General features: G+C 47.6%; 1 protein-coding gene across 1 annotated transcript in view; it reads left to right on the plus strand.

Annotated features, from left to right (window-relative positions):
* Window positions 1-23,994, plus strand: part of LOC130518502 (dolichyl-diphosphooligosaccharide--protein glycosyltransferase subunit STT3B) — a 41,832-nt gene that overhangs the window by 15,059 nt on the left and 2,779 nt on the right. The window contains exons 2-15 of the mRNA XM_057021120.1: window positions 393-501; window positions 4,691-4,978; window positions 7,986-8,051; window positions 11,875-11,974; window positions 13,070-13,168; window positions 15,073-15,219; window positions 16,649-16,697; window positions 17,251-17,405; window positions 18,151-18,362; window positions 19,246-19,433; window positions 20,028-20,199; window positions 20,936-21,109; window positions 21,901-22,014; window positions 22,589-22,795. Coding sequence (XP_056877100.1) covers window positions 393-501; window positions 4,691-4,978; window positions 7,986-8,051; window positions 11,875-11,974; window positions 13,070-13,168; window positions 15,073-15,219; window positions 16,649-16,697; window positions 17,251-17,405; window positions 18,151-18,362; window positions 19,246-19,433; window positions 20,028-20,199; window positions 20,936-21,109; window positions 21,901-22,014; window positions 22,589-22,795 — 2,080 coding nt within the window. The remainder of the gene's footprint in view (window positions 1-392; window positions 502-4,690; window positions 4,979-7,985; window positions 8,052-11,874; window positions 11,975-13,069; window positions 13,169-15,072; window positions 15,220-16,648; window positions 16,698-17,250; window positions 17,406-18,150; window positions 18,363-19,245; window positions 19,434-20,027; window positions 20,200-20,935; window positions 21,110-21,900; window positions 22,015-22,588; window positions 22,796-23,994) is intronic.

Consider the following 23,994-nt stretch of genomic DNA (forward strand, 5'->3'; position numbering starts at 1 on the left):
AGCTTTTTTATTCTGTTGCTTGACAGCTTTCCAACTCCCTCGGCCGAACACAGCTCCACTCTTTGCACTAGTATTCCTTGTATTTCGGGGTGGGTTTTTTCTGCCTCTATTCCCTCCTCCGAGATACTTTTGTGTTGTAGCAATGGGCCGGTTTTCTGCCTGTCACCTTGACACCCCCCAGTGGTTGCAGTAGGACCAGGTACCTCTTTAATAAACAGCCTTTTGATCTGAAATCAGCACTAATTTGTCTCTATTTAACTGAAAGCTGATGTGTGAGTTGTTGGCATGGGTATTGCTCTCCTATACAGGCAACACCGCCAGTAATTCTTTAATATACTTGTTTTTTTGGGGGGGTTTACTCAGCATGGCCTCTTTTTCTTCTTTTTTGACAGGTTCAACTACAGATCAACGCACCATCTCACCACAAACGGCTTCTACGAGTTCCTCAACTGGTTTGACGAAAGGGCATGGTACCCCTTAGGGAGAATCGTCGGCGGCACTGTAAGTTCTGCTCCATCTACGTTTATGCCACAGAGGGTAATGGAGTCCTCAGGGTCAGATTTGAGGAGAGGCTGTTGGGAAATGAGCAAAACAAGATGATTTTTGGGTGGCTACAAGCCAAAGAGGAATGGATCCACGCGGTCAACAGAAAAAGCCGTGTAGGGCCGTCTAAATCCTGACTGGTTGAGCATTAAAGTGTCCTGTTGCTCCAAACACCTTCTTACTTTCCTATAAATATATTGGCAGTGCCTTATCAATTTCTGATGTTTCTATGGCAGCATTTGTGTTGGTTCTACACCAGCAGTTATTTGTGTAAAGGAACACGTCCAGAATTGAAGTGTCAGTGGATGGTGGCGAAAGTGATGGATTTCCATACAACACTGTCACAACAGGGCAATTTGTCAACAATTGATATATTACAATCACACTATTCTTACGGCCTTTGTAATTAATCAGTTATGACATGTGCTGTCCAACTGGAAAGCCAAACATTTTTCACTCATTTAAAATGAAAGAATGGGATTTGTAGTCTTTGGAACATTATGACTAATAAAAGGGAGCGAACCGCTCTTTAGCTTGATTACATGTCGGCATCGCTACAATGTTGTCATGTAGCTTCTAGCTCATAACAAATTTCCCCATTTTGACGCCATCTTAAAGCTTTATAATTAGGATGGAATTCCCTCTGGTCTTGTTTTCCTTCTCTCCTCGCGCACACCCAGTCCTGCAGGGCCTTTGCAAACGTCCTCTGCATGATTGAGAGAGAGACATGCCGCCGTTGTGCCTGTCTCTGGGATGTCATTAACGTTCTGGTCTGAAGCAGATGGTGCAGGGAAGGAGCTGTGGCGAGGCCTCCGTCTTTATCAATATAGGACTCTCTTCTGCAGGAGGCCTCCAGAATGGAAATCCAAAACTCATCTGTCATAGGGGATTCTCATCAGCCACACCTTAATCACCTGGGACGGGCCTGGCTGGTACCGGTGTTCTGGCCATGTTACGGAACGTGGGTTTCTGGGTTAGGTCCTGTAGATGGTGTAGAATTTCAAATGACTGCACAGATGAGCAGAACAGGACGGCTTCAGCGATGATTAATGGACGGACAAACATCTCGGCTCTCCTCGACACCATTAATGGCTCTTTATTCATTAGTAAATAATGGTAAAACTGTCATTCGTGTGTTTTTAATGAAGAAAACAAACTTTTTCTTTTTACTAAAATCATGTTACATTTTTTTAATTTCATCAAGTAACGCACTGGATGGTGATTTATGATTCGCCATTTCAGTATTTCATTACATTTTTATGAGTTATCTATTAATACACTCTGACAATTCAACTCTTTCTTCACTGGTTACTGTTGACTTGGTTTAAACGCAGACGGGCAGCAGCTGGGCTCGGAGACGGAGGGTTCTCGGTTCAACCCCGGTGCAGAAGTACCCTCGAGCCCAGCAGTGAGCTGCCAACTGGTCCAGGACTGCACCCTTCCTTCACCCATATGCACCTTAGATAGGCTCAGCACCCTCCTCGTGACCCCGTGACCCCGTGAGGATAAAGCTGCCATCGAATCAATAAATCACTGTTTGGTTTGTTTCGTTTCGTTAGCCTCGTTCATTAGATTCATTAGCAACAATCCAAGTTCCACCAGCCTCAAATGTTCTGACATATTTAAACTAGCAGGCGTGCAGGTCACAGCAAATCCAGCTGTTTACCTCACTTATGCAAATGAGCGGCAAACTGCACGTGAGGCCGGGCGACTGTTGGCCAGAGGAGGTTTGGTCTGCTGCAGAGCTCGTTCACGCCAGCTTTAAATGGTGCTCATTAAACCAGAGGCCCAGGTGGGACACTGTGGAACCCTGTGGGACACTGTGGGACACTGTGGAACACTGTGGAACCCTGTGGGACACTGTGGGACACTGTGGAACACTGTGGGACACTGTGGAACCCTGTGGGACACTGTGGAACACTGTGGGACACTGTGGAACCCTGGAACACTGTGGGACACTGTGGAACACTGTGGGACACTGTGGAACACTGTGGAACACTGTGGAACACTGTGGGACACTGTGGGACACTGTGGGACACTGGGACACTGTGGAACCCTGTGGGACACTGGGACACTGTGGAATACTGTGGGACACTGTGGGACACTGTGGACACTGTGGGACACTGTGCTGCTTTGTTCAGCAGCACCATTAAGTTACTACTGACCAGCCATTAATTGTCAAACTCTCCCGTCTTCAGGACGTCTTCAGGACGTCTTCAGGACGGAGCTCGATAAACGCATGAGCACCACGAGCGTTGGGAACGGTTCATGTCCCCCCACCTGTATTTGGAGTCGGTGCTTTTTTGTGTGGAACCTTTTTAACGGTGCGTGAGCGTGGACGAGGGCTCGTTTCATGGAGCTGCTTCTGACTGCAGCCTCGTCTCTGGTGGAGACAGAACCAGACCCTAACCTTCACCTCTATTCAGGAACCTGTTGGTCTGTGACCCCGTTGGCATGGCTGCGTCTCACCTGTGTAACCCGTCTCACCTGTGTAACCTGTCTCACCTGTGTAACCTGTCTCACCTGTCTCACCTGTCTTACCCCTGTAACCTGTGTAACCTGTCTTACCTGTCTTACCCCTCTAACCTGTCTTACCCCTGTAACCTGTCTTACCCCTCTAACCTGTCTTACCCGTCTCACCTGTCTTACCCCTCTAACCTGTCTTACCCCTCTAACCTGTCTTACCCGTCTCACCTGTCTTACCCGTCTTACCTGTCTTACCCCTGTAACCTGTCTTACCTGTCTTACCCCTCTCACCTGTCTTACCCGTCTCACCTGTCTTACCCATCTTCCCTGTCTTACCCCTCTAACCTGTCTTACCCCTCTAACCTGTCTTACCCCTGTAACCTGTCTTACCCGTCTCACCTGTCTTACCCGTCTTACCTGTCTTCCCGTCTCACCTGTCTTACCTGTTTCCTCTTTAGCTGCTCTTCTCTGCTGCCTACTGCTGTGTTTCATCCGCTGCTCCTGAATCTGCTCTTATTTATCCCTTCGTTTTCATTAACAATCGGACAGACGAGGCTGACGGTCCTCGTTAATTTAGTATAATAGCGTTAAGTCTGGGAGCACTCTAACGGGCCCAGGTGTGTGTGGAAGACAGACAAGCCCGTATCAGTTCACCTGACATGTTGATGCTTCTCTGCCTTGACTGGTGCAGCCGGCCTCTCCCCCGTTATCTCCCCCGTTATCTCCCCCTTCTCTCCCGCTCTGTCTTCATTCCCCGGAGGACCACTGTCAGTTGCTCTTCCTGAGCCACTGATACGGAGAGGAAGGCTTGTCTGTCGTCCACAGCCCGTCCACAGCCCGTCCACAGCCCGTCCACAGCCCGTCCACAGCCCGTCCACAGCCCGTCCACAGCCCGTCCACAGCCCGTCCACAGCCCGTCCACCAAGGCCCTGGCTGCATGCTTTATGGGCAACTCTTTCACACTTGATGTTTTCATCCCAGGCAAAAACTGCAGGTGCAGTTAATGACTGGAATATTATTATCGCTTGTGGTGAGCACAGATTTTCAAATCACCACGAGAGCAACGGCTAATTTAGGTTTTTAGGTTTTGCTTCTGAAAAGGAGCGATGACGCCCAACAGGAGCGTTTAAACATGGAGATCACTGGGACATCTGCAAGTGCTGGTCCAGCTGTGAACAGTTTTAAAATTTAGCCTGTTTAAATTTGATATTTCAATATTTAATTGTGTAGAACCAAAACAGCCATTTTCTGTAGTTTTACAGGTGGTTTTCAAAGCAAACCGAGATGAAGCAATCAGAGTTCTGCCTGTCCTCACCACTAAACCCGTCCTCCCCACTAAACCCGTCCTCACCACTAAGCCTGTCCTCACCACTAAACCCGTCCTCACCACTAAACCCGTCCTCCCCACTAAACCCGTCCTCCCCACTAAACCCGTCCTCCCCACTAAACCCGTCCTCACCACTAAACCTGTCCTCACCACTAAATCAAACCCTTGATTTCCTACGATAACTGGTGTTCATTATGAATTTTCACTCGTTCCAGGTTTGTATGATGACGTTAAAAGACAGGAAAAGCTGTTTTTTACCTGCTCTTTGTTGGCTTTTTGCTTGTTTGCTCTGACGAGCGGCCAAGAAGCTGAAGTTCTCACACCTCCCCTCTGTCTCTGTGCCCCCCTGTCCAGGTGTATCCAGGGTTGATGGTCACGGCCGGCCTGATCCACTACGTGTTGAATCTTCTGCACATCACAGTCCACATCCGGGATGTGTGTGTCTTCTTGGCGCCAGTGTTCAGCGGTCTGACTGCCATCTCCACCTTCTTGCTGACCCGTGAGCTATGGAACCAGGGCGCGGGGCTGCTGGCGGCCTGCTTCATTGCCATCGTTCCCGGCTATATTTCACGCTCTGTTGCCGGCTCCTTTGACAACGAGGGCATCGCCATCTTTGCCCTGCAGTTCACCTACTATCTCTGGGTATGTAGAGCCGAGCCTCTTCTCTCAGGACGACCAGCCTCTCCAGTTACTCTCCTTCGGTTGTCCATTTCCTCAGCTGACCTTTGTGTAACCTCCCGTTCTCTATGTCAGTCTTTACTTTTGTACACAAGCTCCCGACTTGTTAGGTTTTACTTACCTTCCAGAAATAAGCCTAAACCATTAAAGGTTGTGCTGAAGGTCAGTGAGCTGTGTTGGACTTTAGCTGTCGGATGTGTTTAGTTCTGCAGGTGGAAACTAAACAAGAGCAGAATCGTTTTCAAAAGGAGGAAAACTTCATGTGTCTTTCTGCAGAAGACGTGATCATTGATTTGGAAATCCTTTGATTTGAATACGTTTTTGAAACTTATCTTTAATAAAAACACATGTTTGTCCTTCATCCTTTTGTACGTTAAATTCCAAATTGAATATGGGCAGTTAACAGAAAGGAAGTACAAGCTTTAAGAAATTGAATTTCTTTCACTCACTGAAAGAGTCGTGCGTGGAATGTGCATGATTCAGGATGTTCTTCACGGTTGCTCTTCCTCCCGCCCCGGACTGGAGAGGCCGCTCACGATAATCAAGGCACAGCTCTCTTGCTGTGAATTTCACGGCACGTTAACGCTTTAATCACACGAACTCTAGTGAATTTGTGCTGCTATGGCCAGTCAACATGAGACGTGCCTCCAGGGCACTGCCAGCATCAGAGGCCAGAAATATCAGACAGGGCAAAATTTCATGGGATTTAATTGCTGCTGTTATTTAAGCACGGCGTCGCTACAACTGGGAGGTTTTTGGGAGCTCCAGCAGCATGTTCAGGATTTTTGCTATAGCTTTCATGTTTTGCACAGTTTGCATGTAGATGATTGACCTGTCGTTTGTTTTCAGTGTTAAAACCTGAAGAGGCAGAATTTGTGGTCGGGGAGCGCTGCCCCATATTAGACAAGCCTGGTGAACAGGAAATAGCCTTCATTACTACAGGAAGCCCACAGGACAGTGGTAATGAGAGCTCCAAGGGGATTTGTCTAATTTTCTTTTTGCACTTGGTCCTTGAATGCTGCAGTGGAAAGAGGCAGTAGCTGGTCAACATCGGTGCTCATGTCATTACCAGCTCGCCGCTGCATTTGCTTCAGGGCTGGAAGTGACCTTTTTTTTTCCTGTCTGGGCTTTGAGGCATTCCAGCTCCCAGCACTTCCGTTTTGGGCACGGCGGCATGGCTGCAGGAGCTGCGGTCTGCAGGTAGCGTGCGTCACCACACTGCACGCGCTCGCGGACGCCGTGACCATTTGTTCCACTCTCTCCTGTCATTGATCCGACAGTGACCCAGTTGAGTGTCTGAATGACTCTTCCAGCAGTCCTGAACTCTATTGACAGCAGAAGGAAGAGCAGCGCAGCAGAGCGAAGCTGATTCACTTAGGATGGAACCGACTGGAAGATGTAACGTCAGCAGACGTGTGCTGACAGTCCGGAGCTCAATATTCAGCAGGCGCTGAGGTTTCAGCCAAATTCAAGAGAGCCTTCACTACATACGGAGTCAATTTGACAGTAAACTTCATGAAAGTGCCTGTTTTTGATTTACTAAATTATTATTTCTTGTGTGAATGGAAGTATTTTGGCCTGAAATCTTTGGCATTTTAAAGACCTTTAGCTAATGCTCGACAGTAAACCCGACATGCAAAGGTCATGGTTCCGCACATCCTGAACTTTTAAGGAAAAACAATGCGAAACACTTGTTTTAAGTCATTGTTGATGCTTTGACCTTGGCTTTTCTCTGGATTTTGCAAATAACCCAAAGAAAATGAGAAAACTCTGGAGGAGAGGTGCAGTGAGACGATTGACAACTACAGAAAGATCTGTCTTTTTTTCCAGCTCATTGGAGACGTGTAAACAACCATCTCCTCACTTTCTCCCCTGTATTTCATTCATCCAATATCAGGTTTTCCCTGCTGTCTATTTGAAAGAGCTTTAATGCACTATTTATCATGCTAGGGCTCATCTAAAAACTGTCAACTGTCATTTTTCTTACCCCAGCAACTGTGCTGGGCGCCTCTTTGCCTCCCTGCCATGCTGATGGCCTCTTGTTATATGGGGCCTATAAGCGATGCGTCTGAATGTGACAGCAGGTGTTCTGGCGCCAGCCTTCACGGCCTTTTATGGTGATATGTCATCAGCGGAGCTGCACCGTTGCAATGATCCACCTATCACCTCTCGCGTCCGCTGCCGTGTGGCAGGAGCCTGAAAACCCAATCATGCCCACCACGCACCACTGCTTCCCATTATCAGTCTCATTTACTCACATTGGAGTTTAGCGTTTCTTCCTGCTCTGTCGTTTCACCATCTCGCCTCCTTTTAATTGTCATTGCCGTCTTTTGTGCCTGCCATTGTTTTGCTTTTAATTTATTTTTTTTGATGTGTCCTCTTGGTTTCTCTTCCTCTGTCTCATTATTGCTCATCCATGTCTGCCCACGTCCTTTATTCCATGTGGCAAAAAGCTGTTCTCTGGAGTCCGTGCAATCTTCATTATCCGACTTGCTCATTTTATCCACTAATAACCCATTCAATTCCACTTGCTTTGGCTGTGCACCCCCTCCATAAACTCGCACAAACAGCCCTCTCCCCTTCCTAATCTATAATTGAATCCTCTCACACCCAGGAGAGCTGCTCTTACAAACACAGAGCCCCCCTTCATGGCTCCCACTCAGCACACCATGGCTACAGCAATGTAACAGTAATTCCTCCTTTTCTGTTCACATTTAATTAGCCGAAGTGGTGTCACACTCTTTGACTTTGGTCTCCACATAAAGTGACAGCGGTGTGAAAAGGGCCTGAAAACAGCTGCACACTTGTGTGTCCATCAAATCAGGACTCACAGTGGCAGCTTTTGCTTTTAAAATGTACTTTTGTGTTTTTCTTGCTGTTTTAAATATTTGTTTTCTGTTCCATTAATTCTGCTGATCTCAACCCGCTCTGACATAGATGCCTTTGTGACCCCTCTCTTCTTGTGTCCCAGGTGAAGTCCGTAAAAACTGGCTCGGTCTTCTGGACCATTGGATGCTGCCTCTCCTATTTTTATATGGTAAGGATCATTAAGACCCGGAACACAACGATAGACCGTGTGGCTGTGGGCAGAATAACGTGGAGCTCAATAACTGCCATTTTCTGTCCATTTTTAATATTTTATTAATATTGTTGTCAGCTCCCTTCACAGTTCTGCTGACAGATAAAAGACTTTCTTATTTTTCTGTCATTATTAAACAATCAAGTCAGAACCAGTTCTGTGGATGTAGATGCAGGTTCTCCCCTTTAATTTCCTGCCCCTTTTCTAATAAGATGCCGAACATTCTGAGTATAATGGAGGCGCAGTAAATGTACCAGCAACAAAAACGATGATTCAAGTTATTCATGAAGAGATTTAGCTTGAAAAGGACAGAGCTTTTTACTTAATGATGCCATAACTGATGATGTCTGATGAGTGGAATGTAAGACTCCAGTTTCCTAAACCAAACGTCTTTCTCATGTTTTGCAGCCGTCTGTTAAAGGTGTTGTGGGCTCATGTTGTCAAGGCCAAGCCTTTGGGAGGGGGGGCGGGGGTTCGGTGAGATAGGAAATCAATCCAGACGCACCACCACATCAGCATATTTGTGCATGTGTGCGCGCGTGTGCATGTCTATGAAGACCTCTATCTTGTTGCTCATTTTAGGCCTGATCTCTGTGGCTCAGTGAGACAGATATCAAATGCAACAGATTACCTGAATCCAGCCTCATCGATTACACCGAGCCACGGCACGGGGAGGGGGCGCTCAGGGAGGGGGCGCCTGGAGAGGGGGCGCTCAGGGAGGGGGCACTCGGAGAGGGGGCGCTCAGGGAGGGGGCGCTCAGGGAGGGGGCGATTGGAGAGGGGGCACCCGGAGAGGGGGCGCTCAGGGAGGGGGCGCTCAGGGAGGGGGCGCTCGGGGAGGGGGCTGATGCAAAGATGAATAGAACGGGAGATACAGACACAAAAGCATAAAGGAGACAGAAAGGGCACAGAGCTGAAGGGAAACTGTGTGTGAAGAATAGCTGCGCTGTCACAATCCAGATCAAGACTTTTATTACTTTGTGTCTTCCTCAGCGACTTTCTCCCCCCCCGTGATGTAATGTTCACCCACCTATCCGTGCAGTTACATTTGCTAGGAATGATAAACAAAGTCAGTGTGTGTCTTTCCCAACAGACACAGCGACGCTACGTCCATATTTTTACACGCTCCGCCGCCTTCTGCTGTGCATTTAATCAGCGTATATTCGTAGCAGAGTTTTCCTGTGGGGCTGAGCCAAACGTGACTCTTGTAGAGCGCACACAGCAACACACACAGCAACACACACAGCAACACACACACCAACACACACACCAACACACACAGATAGGTGACTCTCTTGAATTTGCAGCATATTCAGAGAGGAGACGGCAGTGAAGGACAGGATTAGGAAGCGGATCAGAACAGTGGGACAGGAGCCAACGGGACCATTCTAGTTCACATCCCCCTGTCATCCCTGAAGGCTTGAGCCAGGCTGTGCACTGTCCATCCCAGTGCTCCGAGTCCCTAAACCTCTGCAGTCACCTCCAGCAGAAGTACAGGAGGAGAAAATGGCCCCGTGCTGCTAATCAAAACTGCATTCGTCAGACTTTCTCTGGTGTCTCAAGATGGACGCCGTTTCCTCAAATTACCAACATATGTAACTGCGACGTGGCTGCAGTGCATCACAGTTATTATGGTCGGCTCTTAATCTACACATGTTCTTTACTGCGGCGGTGAAGGCACCTGTAGAATCTGAAAAGGCGGTTGTGGTTAGTGTAGCCATTATTCTGCCTGGTCCTGAGTCACTGTCACCCAATTTCCATTTCAAATGTGAGCAAAAATGCTAATGCAGACTCATAATATCACTGTTATACCAGCATCAGCTGCACAGGTACAGTGGCCTTATCAGTAATCACAAAAACTTGTTTCACCTTTTGATTTATTTCTTTTTAATGTGACATTTAAACAGACTGTAAGCAGAATATAACAAAGCTAAGTACAAAAGCTCACATCCATATCTGCACAGATTATACCTCTGCTCCCCCTCTGCATGCTCTGTTCTTGTGGATATGGCCTCAAGGTCATCAGATAACCTGCTCTATAAAGCAGAGTATGGCGAGAGCCTCTGCTTTGTGACCTCAGCTGGTAGCCCCCGACGGGGGGCGACTGGAGGTCATACATATATTCCCCCCAGGTCGTTGTTTTGGAATCATTCTGTAATACCAAAAGAAAATCGCAGTCAAATGTCCTTGTTGAGCGAAGCCTTGTGTGACCTCTAAAATGACCCCAAGTTGACCATGGTGTACGTTAGCACTCTACAATTCAGCACTCTTATTGTTGGTGAAATGTATCCAATATTTCCAGCTGAGAGACCGTGGGTGTGTGGAAGAGGACATTCAGCTGTGTGCTACATTATAATATGATGCATAAGAAACAGTCTTTGTGGTGGTTTCTGTTGTCAGAATTGCTTTTGTCCAACTCTCTTTACATGTAATAACACTCCATTTCTTAAGCTACATGGCAAACAGGTTGTAATCTAATGGAAAACTGCTATGATGCCTTGAAAATTGCCATAATAAGATTTCTTTTTCTTGTTGCATCCCACTATTACTGCAAATAGCCTCCCACGTTTATGCTAAATTAAGAACCCAGAGGGAAAACTGGACCTGAAAATCATTGTTGATGTTCTTCCTGGGCACTAGGGAGTCTAAGTCCAGGATCAATATTTTAAAGGGACCTTAATTGGTTTACTCAGAGAAACAAAGGCGCGTATGGATTAGCGTCTGTGAATTAACGTATGCCGTGGCAAACATTCCCATCGATTCTCAGACCCTCAAAGGAACGTGACTGAATCAAACGGCTCTATTTTACTGTTGAGGAGCCGCTTCAGCACGTGTCTGAAGATGTCAGTGATCTGCTTAAGCTGGAAGGAATTTCAGATGTTATCTATGTAGTCAGTCTTAATGCTTCTGGAGTCTCCGTCCATCACTTCTCTGCTGCTGCTGCTGCTGCTGCTGCTGCTGCTGTAGCTGCTGCTGTAGCTGCTGCTGCTGTAGCTGCTGCTGCTGTAGCTGCTGCTGTTTTTTTTAAGGTTACAGCTGCTAAAACTAAAGACCGGTGTAAGAAATTGCAGCAATCATTTGACAAGACCCACCCCTCACTCTTCAAGCATTTAGTCGCAGCTCTGCTGTGCTGAGTATAATGAATGCAGCTTTTCTTCTCTCAAATCATCGGCAGCTGTACTGGGAACTTCTTCTTTTATTCACTCTCTCAATCTGCATTTTTCCTGTAAAGTTCTTCTTCTTCACCTTGCTCTCCTCTGCCATCTGTCTGTCGCTCTTGATGTTTCCATTTGCCTTTTAATGTACTGTAGTGAAATATTGGCCTGTTTTTGTGGTCTCGCTTTATTGCCAGCACAACCTGCTGTTCGATAGTTTGGGCCAGAACAGTTAAGGTATCATTTTTATGGCAGCTTTTAAGGATATTGCTTCATGTCACAGTTAGCATGCTAAGTATGATTGCCCAGTTTTTATAGACTTTGAGTAAGACTTGTATTTAATAACATCAAGCTTGTGGTGATATTCAACCATCAGCTAACTAATGTGAGGTATGATTGTGCATCCATGAGGCTGTTTGGGTCCTGTTTGGTTTATTTAAGCGGATTTGGAAGAGGTGGCTGCTGTGTGAATGACTGGAGAGAAACAGTCCTTCAAATCGTCTCGTTTGTTAATGAACTTTGAATTCAATTTACAGTTTGAAAAGAAACAAGTTTATTGAGCATCGCTTTGCTCACCCAGCGCTCTAAAGATCCTGCTGACGTGCTTGTGCGCGTGCTTGTTGCAGGTGTCAGCGTGGGGAGGTTACGTCTTCATCATCAACCTGATTCCTCTGCACGTGTTTGCGTTGCTGCTAATGCAGCGCTACAGTAGGAGAGTCTACATAGGTAAGACACACGCACACAGGACACCAGAAACAATGTGATGCTGCTGGACGTACCATCTATAGTTTTCTCCTGCTCGTGCAACGTTGATGCCCACGTTTTTAACGGTCAGCCTGCGGCTCATCACAGCCGTAAGACGCCCACGCGTTAATTAACAGTAAAAGCAGCAGCCGATGTTAGATGCGATTTCTTTTACACATCACCAATGGGGTGGACTTTCCAGAGGACTGGGGAAGGAAATTGCATTTGCTGTAGCGTGCAGCATCCCAGTTTGCTTCGGCAGAGAATTCCGACCAGGACCTCCAGCCCCCTGACTTCCCTGACTTCCTCCATCATCAAACTGTGAGCTGGTTCTTAATTAGGGGTGAAGAAAATTCCCGGCCGTGTCAGGTGTCACTGCACTCATTCTGCCAGAGAGGCATAACCTTTAAGCACTTTAAAAATAAATGATCTCCTCCTCACACATTTGACCCACGTCTCTCTTGTCCCTCAATGGTTCTTCACTGAGGAAATTGTGCTTCAAAGTGCTGCTAAATGAGGAGGAAAATTCCCCTCGGTCGCCGCCGCTTCCCGTGAAGTCAATCTCCTCCCAACCTCGCGCACTTTTGGGTGGCAAACGAGAAAAGGCCAAATATATCTGCAGAGAACTTCAACTGGCAGAAGGGACAGGATGTTTTGATTCTACCGAATCCTGGTCACCTCTGCTTCCCCGCACCATTCAGCCCGGCCAGGAAAAGCACCGTAACGGGAGGCCTCTGTCGGCTCCCTCAGCATTCATCTCTCTGTCCTGATCCAGTAGCAGATGTATGAGACGGGATCGCTGAGGGCGCTCACAGCTATTCCCAAAATGAGCCGCACTCTTCAGGAAGAGTATGAAATCTTAATTAAGCCCGGTGCATTTGCAAACGAGTTCCTCTGTGTCGGTCCAGGCCCCTGTGGACACACGTGTGAGCCACGTTCCCACTGACTGACGTTAGTTTACCTGCTTTTAACAGGACGATCAATAGTTTATCCAGTCTGACTTGAGAATTGAAGGATATGTTGAGCCTGATTATAACTGCCCTTTTTCCTCATGCTGCTTTCTTCTTCTTCCTCCAGCTTACAGCACGTTCTACGTCGTCGGACTCGTCCTGTCGATGCAAATCCCATTTGTCGGCTTTCAGCCAATCAGGACCAGCGAGCACATGGCTGCTGCCGGTGAGTCCAGCCGGTGACGTCAGAGTGTGGCTGCTGTGGCGAAGGACGTTTCCATTTTAAACTAGCCATGGAGACCTGATTTGACAGCTTCCTGTGATGTGCATGTGATTTGCATGTGATGTGCATGTGATGTGCTCCAGGCAGAACAGCAGCAGCAAAACCAGTTTCTTACTGAAGCCAAAGGCAGATAATTAATGCATTAAAGTAGAAAACCTTTTCAAACAGTTGATTCCAATTAGCCTAATGTGACTCATGATTTTGAACCAGTGCGGTAACCAAAAACTGAAGCTGCAATTATTGGATGAAGTTAAATTTGTCGCGTGTAATTATGAAGCACTGTGGTTTTAGAATTGGCTGAAAATCTGCTAAATGTCACATCACCGTTCGTTAATAGTTCTTCTGTTCGACAGTCCTGCTCACAATCTGTCAGTCTGTTCGGCAGTGGTGCAAAAACAATCTCAGACGGGATTAGAGTTTTACTGCCGACTAAATATTCATTTGACGAGGCGACGGCACATTTATTTAACCTTGACTTTTAACACAATCGCTTGTCATTTGTTGGCTTTGATGGCGACACTGTTAAGAAGTGATGTGTTAGTTTTGTTAGTGTTATTAAACCAAAGAAAATACTACTGGGGTGTGTGTGTGTGTGTGTGCGTGTGTGTGTGTGTGTGTGGAATGGATTTTAAGTGGGTCTGAAAACCTTTTCTTAGTACATTTAACTTGAAGGTGCCGCTCCGTACGTTTGTAGAACCACCCATCCATCCATCCATCCATCCATCCACCTATCCCCCCACCCATCCATCCACCCATCCATCCATCCATCCATCCATCATCCATCCACCCACCCATCCATCCATCCATCCATCCCTCCCTCCCTCCATCCCTCCATCCATCCACCATCCATCCATCCATCCATCCATCCATCCATCCACCTATCCCCCATCCATCCATCCATCCACCCACCCATCCATCCATCCATCCATCCACCCACCCATCCATCCATCCATCCATCCACCTATCCCCCATCCATCCATCCATCCATCCATCCATCCATCCATCCATCAATAAATAGGTGTTTTCTGTTTGGGAATGTAAACGATCCCAGTCCATTTAAGTCCAGCTAAGGATCAAACTCACTCTTGACTGAATAAAAAACTGCCGTCCGTTGTGGAGGATTCAGGCCGGCGGACATTAACGGGCTTCCTTCCCTCGCGTCTGCTAGCAGACAAGGATACACACAGCGGTAGTTTGCACTATCCCCACCCAAAAGATCCACTTTTCGACTCCCCTTTTCTATCAGTCTGAGAAGGTTGTTTCCACCGTGACAGCTGCACAGAACATCTGGCGGTAGTGTTCAGGGAGATAGGAGTGTGACGGAGCTGTGGCCGTACCCCCGAGATGTCGGCCCCTCAGGCTGCCAGGCAACGCAGCAGGAGTGACAAGCATGTTAGCACCATGGCAGCTCTCCAGGAGACAGGCAAGGGCTTAACAGGCAAGGGCTTAACCTTGGAAATAGGTGAGACTCTCCTGGTATTTCACGAGCTGCGTCAAGGTCCCGTCAGGCGAAAGGGAATCCATTAGGTTCTGAAACCCACCAAAGAATGTGACAGCACCATATAATGGGCCAAAAGAGCAAAGAAGGAGCGAAATGCCAAAATCAACAGAGCCAAGGCATTGTCCCGAGGTTAGAATGGTCGTTAGCAGTGTTTGGGTTCCCCGTGTGTACGGCCAGCCAGTGGCGCCGGGCTGAGCCGCCTCCTCCGGACCTCAGCCACGCTGGAGATGCTGCCGCATAACCACAAATCCGCTTCGTGCCCCGGAGCTGTCTGCATAAATCAGGGCCTCCTCCAAGTGTTCACTTCCCTTTGACGTGTCTCCTCACGCCTTGTCTTCCGTCTCAGGTGTGTTTGCACTTCTGCAAGCCTACGCCTTCCTGCAGTACCTGAAGGACCGGCTGACCAGACAGGAGTTCCAGACGCTCTTCTTCCTCGGGGTCTCTCTGGCGGCAGGCGTGGTCTTCCTCACTGTGATTTATCTCACCTACACAGGTACGCTCACTCCTGGGGAGGGACTCCCACTGCTGCCGTCTCTCAACAAATGAGTCGTGTTCTATTTTTTCACCGTGTGCTCATTTTGTCCCGTCCCCAGTCACGGTGACCATGTGTCCCGACAATATTCCTTAAAGTGTGTGGCAGAATCCCTCTTTGCATTGAATGCAGTGGCGCTCGTTTCCTCTAAAATAACGATCTGCTACCGTAACTGTGGGAAATAAGATTCAACGTGAACATTAGCGGAGGATGTTGCCCGGCAGCATCCCCTGATCTCCTGTTGGCTTTAGCTGTGCACAGCCTCAGCTACAGCTGGTTAAACTTAGCTGCCCCCCCACCTCTCCTGTTCGACCCCGCAGGCATCTGCCTTTTGCCTCCTCGCGGTCCATTGATTTAATGGGTCTTCTGGAGGACCAACTAGCATCCTGAAGTCTTCTCCGAACAAAGACAAACTTGCTGGGCATTCGTATTTAAAGGTGGCCATTTTTCACGCTCGGTTCTTAGCGTCCCTCCTCACCGATTTCATGTGCACGTGACATTTCCAACATTTAACGTGACCGTGGCAGCACTCATTTGTTGTCTCGACAGTGATTTAGACTTTGGAATCTCTGCTGGAGTTTTTCTCGTTGGCTTCGGATCAGGACTTTTATTTTTGGTTTTCTCGATGCTTGTAAAGTAAAAGGCAGAATATTTTCATCTTCATGTGCACGTGTGCATCTTCTCAAGGGCACCGGCAGACTGGGTGCTGCTCCCCGCTGGTGCAGACGGCACGCGAGCCTCGATTGTGGAGCTTATGGTTTTACTGGATTTCACCTTCTTTTCATTAATGAGATGCTGCAAAAGCCTCCAGGCATTTGTAGGTTTGCATGATCTGCTGCACGTGTTCTCATTTACAGAATAAATGGTTTTATTCATTCTTGTAAACGAGTCAATTCCAGTTGTAGAACGCCATTAATAGAATATTGATGACAATGAATATTTTTAGTACTGATACACTCCCTCAGGATGTTTTGAACAGCATTTAAACTTGGTTCTTGACTTACAATTCTACAGAACTTTTACAGCATTGTTTTAAAAAAAAGAGTCCTGGTTTTGAATCCCTTTGGAGCCAGGGGCTTTTGGATACAAAGTTAGTATATTCTGGCTGGAAAACGTGTGTCCTGGTAGCAGGGGGAGGTACCAGGAGACCTCCAGAGCTCCAGAACAGAACCCCCAGGGCGTCCACATGGCCCTGCTGGCGACTCATTCAGGGCGGTCCACAATAAATAAAGTGAAAGGCAGAATAATCTACTGGCAGTATTTTTGCCCGATTAACACAATCTCTATTCAACAGTCTTCCGCCGGCATGTTGCCTCTCAAAGGCTGAAGTGGAGAGCATTAAAAGACAATTGTCATTTATTCCGTTATTGATCGTCTTTCCTGCCTCCAGGATACATCGCTCCGTGGAGTGGTCGCTTCTACTCTCTCTGGGACACTGGGTAAGTGGCGTTGACCTTCACCGTTGCTGACACGCAGCATTGTGCATGTTAGCATGAATTCACAGCAACACAATGTCTGACCTGTAAAAGCGCCATATGTTGATGCTCCGTATGTGTGGTAATTCATCGTTCAGGAACAATCCTTCCCTCCATCTGATTACAGGAGCAAATTGTCCAACTCTAGAGGCTGATACTAATTCTTTAATGTGCTGTGGGTTTTTTTTTTTTGCCCAAACGTAATTATGAAATACAATATTCTCCAAATGTAATCCAAAGCTTTTAGAGGTGGCTGTATAAAAGCCGTTAATGGATGCAGAGGGAGCATCAGAAAAACTCTGGAGAACGTTACTCCACACAAATGGTAAATGTGTTCATACCTAAGGATTAGCATGCTAGATGGTAAAACAATCATCTTCCCTCATATTTCAGGAGTTAATCAGGGAGATCTTTTGTATAATTTGTTTGAACATTCCCAGGGCACAATTCCCAACATGAATAGCATCTCGCTGTTTCTCTCTTCCATCTCTTTGTCTTTGCTCCTCTCCTCTCGCAGCTATGCCAAAATCCACATCCCAATTATAGCATCGGTGTCGGAGCACCAGCCCACAACATGGGTTTCCTTCTTTTTTGACCTTCATATCCTGGTGTGCACGTTCCCAGCAGGCCTCTGGTTCTGTATCAAGAATATCAATGACGAGCGTGTGTTTGGTAGGAAGATTTTTTTATCATTCCTCTGAAATTTGCTCGGTTTGAGTTTTCGGGGGAGGTTTTCTGTGTGGATTTATTGTCCTGTTGAGTTTCAATCTAAAACCTCATCTGAATTAAAGAGGTTTTCTCATTCCTCACGGCGTTCTCTGCTAATAAAGGTGCACAAGGATTCCATTAGACTGATTGTGGTAATTCCTAAATGATGCCAGTGATTAAAACAGGATTCATTTAAACGGCACACGTGCAGCGATGCCTTGTACACGCGGAGCTGCTCGTGAGGTTGAAACGGTGACGGCTCGTTACCTTTCTTTCATCACACCTTGGTGACATCCAGCCTGCTCCCAAATGCTCCTGTAGACCCACCTGGTCTGAAGCTCCGTGGCATCATCTGCAGATGTGTCACAAATGGAAACTCATGAAAGGAACCTTTCTGCCTGCACGTGTCTCGAGGGCAGCGCAGCCGGGATCAAGGGCAGGGAACCTTTGAGGAGTCCCTCATCAGCCTGTTTCTTTCACCGTTAATCATCCTATTACAGCTATTGATTAGCCGTGCACCTGTTGAACCAGGTCAGCACTTCAAGGACATTAAGCAGCCATTTTTCTCGGAGCGTGTTTGTTCAGGAGAGCAGAGCAGGTTAGGAAAGGTTCTTCTGTTAAATGTTTATTCCTGCGTCACTCTGCGTGCGGCTGCCTCCTCGTGGCACATGCACACTCACACCCGCGCCCTCTGCTCTCCACCCTCCAGTGGCCCTGTACGCCATCAGTGCGGTGTATTTTGCCGGCGTGATGGTGCGCCTGATGCTGACCCTGACTCCCGTGGTCTGCATGCTGTCTGCTGTGGCCTTCTCCAGCGTGTTTGAGCATTACATGGGAGACGACACCAAGAGAGAGAAGCCACCCGCCGAAGACAGCAGCGATGAGGACGACAAGAGGAATTCTGGGAATCTTTACGACAAGGTCGGGGCATGCTGATGATTGCAATTTTGACCGACATAAAAAGCTCTTGACTGCTTGCATTGGCCTGCTTTACATTTATGCATCTGAGCATAAAGCCTCAACACTCGGAGAAGCAAAGGCGTGTTTGTTTTTCCTTGTTGATTCACGTCTCTGCAGCAGCTTTTTGCAGAGGAGGTTTTGTTGCCATTTCAGTGTTTTTCAGTTTGTGGGATTCAGCTCTGATTCAGCTTTGGCTGCTTGTCATTATTTTAGCTCGTCTCCCTTTTATTAGGTTTTTACATTTCTACCAGATTGATGTTGGCGGTTGCTCTCGTATCAACTCGTTGTCATGGAAAAGTTCTGAAATAACAGCAGAAATTCATTTACAGATTTGTCAGACTGATTGTATGCGAGGTCATTTTCTGAATTCTGCTACAGCAATATAAAAGTTCTGGTTATCAAAGTAGTAGGTTTCAGCTCCGTCTCCATGTTGCTGGCATAAAAGTAAGCTTAAATATTAAATAATTTAAATAAGTCTTAAATATGGATGAACCCAAATTTATAATTGAGTTTTTGGTTTAAAAAAACAGTGTTTACAGGAGAGATGTAAAATGAGCCCTTATTTGCTTAAAGCCTTTCAGAAGGCGGTGACCTGTCACCCTCCTTTCGGCTCTTTCTGCACCCTTCAGGTCACATCACCATTATTACCCTTCTGTAACTGCACATCACGGAAAACGCTCGAGTAAATAATGTCAACTGATGACATGGTATCGGAAAACCGAGGATGCCTGCTGATATTTGGCTCGTTTAGTTCGTTCAATAATTAATTCCACTCAATAATTCATCTGTGGAGTCACAGCAGTCTCTGCTCATCAATCACTGAAGTGTTTGTCGCCCCCTGCAGGCTGGAAAGGTGCGCAAGCACGTGTCAGAGAAGGAGAAGGCTGAGGAGGGTTTAGGCCCCAACATCAAATCCATCGTCACCATGCTCATGTTGATGCTGCTGATGATGTTTGCTGTGCACTGCACGTGGGTGACCAGCAACGCCTACTCCAGCCCCAGCGTGGTGCTCGCCTCCTACAATCACGACGGGTACGTGCGCTTTATTCAGAACAACACTCGAAGGAGCACGCGCGTATGCAGGAGCGTGCACATTTCATACAAATTAGCAGAAATATTGACACGTGCAGCTAAAACTGATGCCTCCACCTGGAGATTGTAGGTCACCGAAAGATCGGTGGATCATCTCTGAATGCGGTCAAAGCTGAAATAATCATTTAAGAGGCTTCCAGCTCAGCAGACAGGAAGTAGGAGAAGCTGCGACTAAATGCTCCTCTCATACATTTATTAATGAGTCAGCACTTCTCCAACAATGCTTTAGTCATGCTACAGGGAGCCGAGCAGCTGTCCCTCTCTCTCTCTCTCACACACACACACACACACGCACACACACACACAATGTGACTGTCCCACCTTCAGGTAACTGGCCTCTGTGTGTCTGCTTCCATTCCTTAAGGTAAATTTAAGGAGGGCTTGTTTTGGGGGTGGTTTCTAAATTCCCGAGCTTCTCCTGCACGGCTGCTCTATTTTTAGCCCTTGTTGCTCTTCTGATTCATCGTCGTCACTGAAATATTGATAAGTTGGCTTCATGGTTCTTTGCCTGTCAACCTTATTCTTCCTTCCCAGGACACGCAACATCCTGGATGATTTCAGGGAGGCCTACTATTGGTTGAGGCAGAACACAGACGAGCACGCGCGCGTCATGTCGTGGTGGGACTACGGGTACCAGATAGCAGGAATGGCCAACAGGACCACGCTGGTGGATAATAACACGTGGAACAACAGTCATATAGCCCTGGTGAGCCCGAGGCTGCTGGTGACCTTCTTTTTTATTTCATTTTGGATTTGTTGCTCACAGAAACTAATGTTGGTGCACGCTGGCTGATTTCACTGGGGAACACTATTGAGTTAGGTCTGACAGCTGAACCCAATGACCCCCACGGACCCCTCTAGTTCCACGGACCCCTCTAGTTCCATGGACCCCTCTAGTTCCACGGACCCCCTCTAGTTCCACGGACCCCCTCTAGTTCCATGGACCCCTCTAGTTCCACGGACCCCTCTAGTTCCACAGACCCCCTCTAGTTCCACGGACCCCTTCTAGTTCCATGGACCCCTCTAGTTCCATGGACCCCTCTAGTTCCACGGACCCCTTCTAGTTCCACGGACCCCCTCTAGTTCCATGGACCCCTCTAGTTCCACGGACCCCCTCTAGTTCCACGGACCCCTCTAGTTCCACGGACCCCCTCTAGTTCCACAGACCTCCTCTAGTTCCACGGACCCCTCCAGGGTACTGCCAGCACTGACCTGTTGGCTCAACTGGGACGGCACCAACCAGTTGTCCCGTAGCTGGAGAGGAGTCCAGTCGTGGTCAGCGGGCAGGTCTGGAGGGGAAACTGGAGCTGCTAGAAACAAACACACTTTTGGAATCAGCATAAAAATCAAAAATTTTCTCCCCAATTGTTCCGGTGTTTTCATGGTTCCTGTTGTTACCAAGAGGAGCTGCTTAGTTACCCGGCCTCTCGTGCTGCTTCCAGGTGGGGAAAGCCATGTCTTCCAACGAGAGTGCAGCCTACAGCATCATGAGGTCACTGGACGTGGACTATGTTCTGATCATCTTTGGGGGGGTGATCGGCTACTCTGGAGACGACATTAACAAGTTTCTGTGGATGGTGAGGATAGCAGAGGGAGAACACCCCAAAGATATCCGGGTGAGTGTCACACACACAAATATTAGTGGTTCTTCTATCTCTTCTCATCTGAGAACACTGGAACAAGCCTCCATTCAGCCTCCTTTTCCTTCCTTCTCATTTCCTCTCTTGGATTCTGCTGCTCTTTCATCGTCATTCAGTGCTCGTTTGCATCCTTGTGCTTATTTTCACTCAGCAGATGAAGGCTACGAGTTTTATTCAAATCCTTTTTAACCTGCTCTTTACAGCAACTTGGTTCATTAAGATGTGACACAACCAAGCACACTTAAGTTAACTGCTACACACAAACTACACAAACAGAAAATGTCATTAGTTTCTTTCCATCTGTCCTTTTTTTCAACTTATTAAATTCTGCAACTGCACTGTGATATTTTCATGCATCCAGGAAATCGAATGGGAGGAAACTGCCACCTGTTCCGGCATTAATTCAATCTTTAAACTGTACGGCAGGAAGTGTCGATCGAGCTGCTCCGACGAACAGACAGACCGAGGAAGTGCTCCGACTAATCAATATACATCATCAGTCACTTCTTTCATGTCTCCTCCCCAGCATCCGTCTGTATTTGGGTCAGAACCACTTCAGTAACAGGGATTCTGGACCTGTCTGGATTTTTCTGTGAATACAGATAAACTAGAGGGAAGGAGGGAGGGAGGGAGGGAGGGAGGGAGGGAGGGAAGGAAGGAGTGAGGGTGTGATTGTGCGTGAGCTGCCACCCCTGCTGTGACCCCTGCTGTGACCCCTGCTGTGACCCTGCTCTCATTTGTGCTGACGTGGCTTCATGTGTTTCCAGGAGAGCGACTACTTCACCCCTCAGGGGGAGTTCCGGGTGGACAAGGCCGGCTCTCCCACTCTGCTCAACTGTCTCATGTACAAGATGTCCTATTATCGATTTGGTGAAATGCAGGTGAGGAGCTAAAGCACCTGCTGGTTCCATTCACCACACGTTGTACATCATTTATGTCCTGAAGGTGAGAGGTCAGCGCTCAGAGAGGGTCTGCATTAGATATGAATGTGTTCCAGCTCCGTGGCAGATCGGATCCCAATGGGAAAAGCACCATCGCCAGAGGAGCTGGGGGGAGGGGGGGGGGGGGGGGAGGGGGAGGGGCACTCCAGCTCATGATCTCGTGTCCATCTAAATTCATCATTAGTGGAGATTCATCCCAGCTAACGCGGGAGAATCGAGACATCAGTAGACGGGTGAGGGTGTGAGGCAGGAGGAGGTGGAGAGACAGGAAACGATGAGTGGAATGAAGCTAGCATCACGCTACATGTTCGCGCGGAAACAGGAAAACCGACTTAAAATAGGACAGGTTGCGTTATCAGCAGACGACTGTGCAGCGTCCCGGAGACGCCGGCTCTGCCCTCGGGAAATGCAGCATCTCCAAAATGCAAAGAGGAACTTTCCAAACGTGACATTTGAAGCACAGAACACAGCTGCTCGCTCCGATGCCCAACAAGGACCTAATTTGTGTCCACAGCTGGATTTCAGGACGCCTCCCGGCTTTGATCGGACACGCAACGCTGAAATCGGCAACAAGGACATCAAGTTCAAGCACCTGGAGGAGGCGTTCACCTCGGAGCACTGGCTGGTCCGGATCTACAAGGTCAAGAAGCTGGAGAATCGAGAACTGCTGGGCCACAAACCTCGGAACGTCAGGAACAAACAAAAGTACACTTCCAAAAAGGTAGAACGAACTCTTGTTTTAAACAATTGAAGTATGTCACCCTGACATTTCTACTCATAAGAAAGTTCATTATTCTCTGAAGTCAGGGGGTCCCGTCCCCCCGTTGGGCCTCTACAAAAGCAGGAAACTCGGCCGTCTTCTGAACGAGCTCGCTCACAAGCTCGGGTAGCATCCGTTCCGGGTCATTTCCTTTCCCCCGGGGCTGCTCTGCTCCTGCAGACATGAACACGTATGACGCGGAGCTTTTACTTGCTCGGTGCAGATTTAATCCAACATTCTTAATGTTCATGTTGATTAATGCGACTCACCTGTGGCGACCGGCGTTCCAAAGACCGGACGCTCATTTTTAGCCTCGACAGAATTAAGGGTAAATTTTGCCCTCCGTTCTTTTTCAAGCCAGTAATCTGTCAGCTTGTCTGGACTTGAAGGGACTGAGCTGACCTTGGTTCATTACTGTCAGTCAAAAAGGGCTTCAGCCTTTAGACAGACGCTCCAGTCACCATGCAGATGTCTTCTGTCCAGGCCCGTCCACCGTTGACTCCCGAGACATCGCAGAGGTGAACGCGGGGATGCAGCAGCATGTGCCTTGTGCTCACGTACATGCTGTTGGATCTAGTTTATCTTAGGTCAGACAACGAACTACTGAATGATCTCTTTACTCCAGGGGTCGGCAACCCGCGGCTCTAGAGCCGCATGCGGCTCTTTGGCGCCGCCCTAGTGGCTCCCTGGAGCTTTTTCAAAAATATGAAAATGGAAATTACTTTAATATAATTTCTGTAGGAGAAAACGTGACAAACATTCTTAAAGTTTTCCAGTGCTGTAAAAATGTGTATAATAAATATTTAATTTCAACATCTCATTATAATGGAAGTTAAACTTAAAGCACCACCGTACAGCAGAGTGGTCAGGTGGGCGTCATCCTCTCCAGGATGCTGCAGGGAAAATAAGCATTTCATCATTGGAACTATCTGACTATCTCTGTTAATTGAAAAATTCAGACAATATTCATTTTACATTTTTAAAATGGTCATAATTTCATTTAATTTCTCAATTCGTTATTGTTGAAATGGCTTAAAAATGTATGGTTCTTTATGTATGTTTCCTTTGATAGGTCGATAGGTAGGGTTCAGAGGTCGCACCCGTGGCGTTGTGGGTGAGGCAGTGCAGTAACAGAGCGCCAGCATAGTTTAAAGAAAGTA

The sequence above is a fragment of the Takifugu flavidus genome, chromosome 21 (assembly GCF_003711565.1).
Source record: "Takifugu flavidus isolate HTHZ2018 chromosome 21, ASM371156v2, whole genome shotgun sequence".
Lineage (NCBI taxonomy): Eukaryota > Metazoa > Chordata > Actinopteri > Tetraodontiformes > Tetraodontidae > Takifugu > Takifugu flavidus.